At 34.1% G+C, this 6367-nt stretch overlaps 1 protein-coding gene across 1 annotated transcript; it reads right to left on the reverse strand.

Annotated features, from left to right (window-relative positions):
- Nucleotides 1-15: 15 nt before the first annotated feature.
- Nucleotides 16-3833, reverse strand: LOC104706714 (squalene epoxidase 4). The gene is made up of 8 exons (XM_010422923.2): nt 3451-3833; nt 2748-2859; nt 2431-2608; nt 1682-1850; nt 1345-1563; nt 904-1191; nt 444-722; nt 16-334 (listed from the first exon to the last, which is right to left on the reverse strand). The coding sequence occupies exons 1-8, from the start codon at nt 3646-3648 to the stop codon at nt 221-223; spliced, it is 1557 nt and encodes a 518-aa protein (XP_010421225.2). The 5' UTR covers nt 3649-3833; the 3' UTR covers nt 16-220.
- Nucleotides 3834-6367: the final 2534 nt, after the last annotated feature.

Below are 6367 nucleotides of genomic sequence, written 5' to 3' on the forward strand. Positions count from 1 at the left end.
ACAATTCATAGCATAAATCAAGAATTATCAGATATATAGAATATAACAAATCAGCATGTAACATTTCAATGTTTGGTTACAAGATAATTTAATAGAATTAAATCAAAGGCGCAACTTGATATAAACCAAATCCCTTATTTAATAATAAAAAGTTAAAAAAAGTATTTATTTCCTTTTTCTCGGAGTAAATAGTCTTTGTTACGGATCGATCAATCAACGGTCAAACAGTGGCTGTGGCGATGTAGGTTCTTCGATATGTAGCTGCGTTTGTTGGAATCAACATCTCCTTGAAGCCTTCATCCACCAAATGAGCACCCAACATTTGCAACGCCCACTGTTGACTCGCATTAAAAAGTCATTTATTATAAGAAAAAGTTAAATATCCGGTAAAAAGTTTAGACACATATATGTGTGTTAAAATAGACAAGAAAATAGAGTCATACGGCCAAAATTCTGAGGCTATGCCAAAAGCGACGAGGCGAAGGAAAGGGATAGAGCAAGTGGCCCATGGAGGTGAGGGTGATGGCCACAAGATGAATTACTAGAGTAAGAGGATGAGGGTTCATGCCTCCGAGAATAGTCATTAGTCCAGTTGTTTTAAAATCACCACGAGATAGGTAATTGTAGCAGCCTTGTCGCATTCCCTCTCTTGCTTCGTCCGTTGTAGCAACAAGCACTTGTGAAAAGATACTCCCTAGCGTGTTCACGGTCGCTGACATTGGCTTTTGCCATAAAAAATCAACACAAATAAAATGTATCATACCACTAGTCTTAACACAAATATTCCAGTCAATTTGTTTTTAAAGACAAATCTTTGACCTTTTCACTAATTAAAGTTATGTACTTATATATACCTCCCTAGTAAAAAAACTAAGTATGTCGGTCATAAGACTCATAACTCACCTTACGGATGATGTAGAAGGACTTGACTAGATCTGAGACCTTCTTAGTATTGCCGAGGTTAGGCAATGGTCTAAGAAGATTGCGTAGAATGCAAATGTCCGAGAGTGCAACCATCATCCCTGACGCAATGATAGGATGACGCATATTGAATGCATCCCCCAACACAATCACTCCTCTCTTATCACACAATTTTGATGACATACTCTTAGTCGCTGTTGTTTTAATCTCTGGTAGTCCCTCCTCTATCCCTTTCAAAAATATATCCCGGAGATTTCCACGTTCTGGTATCTACAACAGGAAAGTGATAAATTATACAAACTAAATTTACAATACTTCAAATCAAATACATTCCTTACGAACACCTTGCAAATACTAAAACATCCCTAACTATATATTCTAAAAATTTGACTTTTATTATCAATACTTTAATTTGTTTCATACCTGAGGAGCCATAGTTTTCTTGAGGTAGGCAGACATTTCGCCATTCGCAATAGAAGGAATACTATCAGCGGGAACTTCGGCAACACAACGAACTTCATCACTGGTTATTTGATATATAACACAGACCAAAGGTTTAGAAAATATCAAATGTAGACTTTGTGGATCTTCAAGTCGGCTATTCTTCGTGACATAACCCACCATGTACGAGAGCACTTCCTCCTATACATATAAATAAGATCATGATCCTCAAATTCTAGTTAACGACGAGACCAATCTTTCATTGTAGTTTATTGCGGAAATAAGAGTGTACAATGCTTGCAAAAATGTATGTACTCACAGTATTATCCACGAGTGACCGACGAAGGTTTGAGTAGCAACCATCGCATACCACAGTGAGAGGTGCATAGACCGTTGTTTCCTCGCCTGCGCTATTCTTGTATGTCACTCCTTTTACTACTCCTTTTTCTTCTATCAAAGACTTCACCGTTCCTTCTTCTAATTGTACACTGTCATAGTTCATTAATTTCATTTCATTAAAAAGATGACACTGAATTCTTGTATATCTATATATATATATAAGAGTTGCAAGATTAGTTTACTCATTTTTAATTAATTTTACATGAGAGCTCATGAAAACTTTTTTTATATCTGGGTAACAACCAGCATATACATTTTTTTTTTGTCACTATACATTTTTTGCATATACGTATTTTCCTACTAATGGTCTGCATCATCCATGGCTAATTAATAAATTGCAATCATATATATAACAAAGTTCAACAAACATATATCTATATATTGCCATGCATGTGCTAGACCTACAAAATATTACGTACGTAACGTACTGATAAGAAGTTTTTTTTTTCCTTTAGAAAACCAAAAAAAAAAAAAAATTAAAAACTATGCGGAGTCGTTGGTATGATGAAAATGATATAGTACATAAATGAAAATGATGGTGGTTCACTAGTCATCAGCCTGGTGGCTAGACTAGGGATCAATTTCCATGCGATGAATTGACTACAAGTTACAAAAAGTAGTCTTGATTCGGTTCGAAATCTCCTAGATACAAAATATGGAAGTACGTACTTGGTAAGAGAAGCTGCTTTTTGGCGTAGACGTTGTACGAATCGACCATTACGTAAAAGTCTACCGACTGGTTCAAGAGGAAACGCCTTGTCATTTGGGAAAGGCAATGTCGCGTGTTCTCCATCCTTGTAAATTGCCAAAGACTTGGCTTCTTGAGCGTCTATCTCCTCCAAACAATCTAATACATATAAAACCCCAAAATCACATATTAAACGACACACATAACATATGTTTATATGCATATAATGCGTTTTTGGCAACTCGATCAAGCGATGTGTAGCAATGAATGTAAATATGAAGTGAAGAAATAGAGAGACCTTCCAGGCCAAGCTGGGCTAACATGAGGCGGCCTCCCGCTTGCATCAGCTCTCCCATGAATCTTTGTGGCTCTTTCAAGTCCCTCTCTATCACATGTACTCTTCGTCCATCCTGAGTCCGCATTCAAATAATTAAATACACATACTGAGTAGCTAATAACTAGGGACAAAATACCAAATAACAAATTATTTATCAACAACTACGCTGGAAATTGCAAAATAACATTTCTGCATCCGTATATATATATTTTTTCTTTCAACCATGGATACCTATCTTTAAGTCCATTAATTTTCATATTTTTGTGCTTTCGGGTTGTGACAATCTGACTGATTATATATATACAGTGGCGGATCTAGGGGAGAAATGTATATAAGGCACTAGCCATGTGTAACTAGTAAAAAAATTCTTTAATAGCATAAGGATTGTGGAAAGGTAACAAAAGGTTTAGAAAAATATGGAAAAATATTGTACCAAAGGGGAATCGAACCCTTCTCCCAAGTTATAAAACCTATGTTTTTTAGATCACCTAATAAGAACATAAGTATAATAGCTTATGTAGGGTTCAAAACATTGAGTTATATTTAAAACTAGAAGCAATACTGATCGCCACAATTAGCATGCACGGCGGTTCTAAAACATCTTAGTTACAAAAGAAAACCGACCAACTTATGCAAAACCGTCACTTGCAAAAACTATATATACCTTGGCAAGAGCATAAGCAAGAGAAGCGCCTGCAATACCCGCCCCAACAATGATAACATCAGTGGCACCATCTCTTCTCTCTTCTACCTTTGCCTCTGCCTCCTCTATTGCCGCCTTCTTCGTCTTGATGAGGTGAAAAACCATCCATGTCAGAACAAAAGCGAAAAGCGTCCATAACCACGCATACGTCGTTGTCATTATATACCACTTTTAGTAATGATATCTTTGTCTTTGTCCCTAATCAGTGATACCCTTAAATAGGAGAAACCCAAAGTGTCAAACAAATAAAAATATGTAATAAACCCTTTAACAAAAACAACAATTTGCGATAAACTTGAGTTCCACAGCTTGGAAAATTCATGTACAGTTAGTCATTGGCCGACATGAATTCACATCACACTCACATGGTATTTGTAAACCACCTGTCTTGATAAAAAATAATTACTAAGTCATTAATTATCCTACCTTCGTTGACAAAACATATATATATATATATATATATATATATGATTATTTATCGATTCTAAAATTTTGTTTAGAGAATTGACAACGAATAATGTTACTTAAAAAATATATATATATTTCTTTAGAAAGGACAAAAAAAACAACAGCGAATCATGATAATTAGGCCGGACAAAATTCATGTCCTGTCCCGTGAGTCCGTCCTTTTCATGGTAATTAGGGCCGGACAAAATCAGGCCGTACTTGAATTCATTTTTACATGGAAATGCATTCCAATGGCGGATAAGATTTTGATTTCCGTTAGGAACGTCACGGACTGAAACATGAATTCTCAATTTTGAAGAAAATAAAATATAAGTTATACACTGTTGAAGATAAGTTTTAGTTCTTTAAAATCAATCCATAGTAGTTCGACGCATGATAATTGAATGACACCAAAGCACCTGAAAACATGAAACGTATTAATGTTAAGAGATTGTTATTAGAATATGGTTTAACTCATTGCGAGAGCTAACTCCTAAGTTCAAGCTTGTCACATTCCATATATATATAGTGCAAAAGTCTTTGGATCAACTATATATAGACTTTGTCACTTTGATACCATTTTAGGAATGTGGTCAAACTCATCCCCAAAACTAGTTCATTTGTTGAGGCTTGCCACATCTGTTACATATTGTTCAGAGATCTTTTATCTTAACAAATGTGAGACATATTTTGATTCAAATAGTGTTTTTTCACATCAGTTTATAGAAAGAGGCACACAGTTGAGCAACCGAACAAGAAATCTAATTAGCTCACGAAATCTAATCTACAGGGGCAACTCACTCCTTACACGTTTGCATCACATATATCTTTGATTCGGTATTAATAAGAAGTTTATTTTTCTTAATAAAATTTCAAACATTATCGATTTAGAATATCCCTAAATTGATATGAATCCACACACTCGCTGGCTTTTCAAGTTATGGAGAGTCTGCGTAATGGCTATAATATATTTTTATATTATGATAATATGATATAGTATGTTTCATTATTAATATAATATTATAAATTCTTATGTTTCAAATACAGACGTGGTGATCAGTTTGAGAACTATAATATTTGGCTCATTTCCAAAATTATTACAATACCTTGAATTTTTATTTGGTTTTATTGATGTTCATGAAAATGCTAACAAATATATTATTTTTATTTTTATTTTTATTTTTTATAACAAGTATACTGTATCGTTCCAATTTTATCGGATGTCCCCAAAAGGGACTATAACAAGTATACTATACACCGTATATTTTAAAACTTTGTAACTGTAACTTCTATTTTCGGAATGTTTTGTTTTACTTTTCTATAAATAATATCACATTTGTTTGTTTGTGGCTATTGAGTAAAGATTTTGATAATGTGCGTGTTTTTTTCCCAGTCGCGCGACTAGCGACGTCGACAACAAAAATACACTATTACGACAACAAATAACAATTCCAGCGATTCATTTAAAACCTAACGCATCGGTGAACACTGTCGCGCATTATCGATTAAGTCGACGCTGATTTTTTCAGCGACTATAAAATCCTAGATTTTTCTGTCACAGCGTCTAAATTTTACATGTTTCTGACTATTACGATGGAGTACATAAGAGCATAATTATCGGCATGGGTTCTTAAATTTTTTATGAATTAATTGTGTATTATTTGGAATATAAGAATCCATGATCTCTTAGATAAAATTTTCTCTTCCATTGATAGGTTCTTATTTTGGGTCTCTTATTTTTGAAAATATTGTTTTTTAAAATTTAAAAAATTTAAATAGAATAGAAGTGGTATAAATGTGTAAACATTTAAGATTTTATAAAATTAGAAAATATTGCATTTTAATTAATTTTCAAACATACAAAACATAATAAAAATATTAATACATAATACAACAGAAGTGCAATTTATAAATGGAGAGAATGATTAATTTTAATACTGATTTGCTCCAAATTTTACCCAAATATTCTCAACCAAATCATCTTGCAAGCATTTATTTTTTTCTCGATCACGAACATCCTTTCGATTCTTGAGCTTAGTAGCAACACATGAAGGCTTGGGTGTTGGAAGCGTGTAGTCAACTTCTGAAGCTCTACTTGACTCCATTTGTGTGAATTCAGTTTCATCAAACAGAGTGTACCCATCTCGTTCGTCTTCTACTATCATATTGTGCAGTATGATACACGCTCTCATTATTTTCCCAATTTTTACCTTATCCCAAATAAGAGCCGGGTTTTTGACTATGGCAAATCGAGCCTGCAAAACTCCAAAAGCACGCTCTACATCTTTACGCACAGCTTCTTGTTGTCTTGCAAATAAAGAGGCTGTTGGAGTTTGTGGCAGTAGAATAGATTGAATAAAAGTAGACCATTTTGGATAAATACCATCCGTCAGATAGTAAGCCAATTTATACTCATGTCCGTTGACACTGT

The sequence above is a fragment of the Camelina sativa genome, chromosome 8 (assembly GCF_030686135.1).
Source record: "Camelina sativa cultivar CO46 ecotype springtype chromosome 8, ASM3068613v1".
In the NCBI taxonomy this organism is placed as follows: Eukaryota; Viridiplantae; Streptophyta; class Magnoliopsida; order Brassicales; family Brassicaceae; genus Camelina; species Camelina sativa.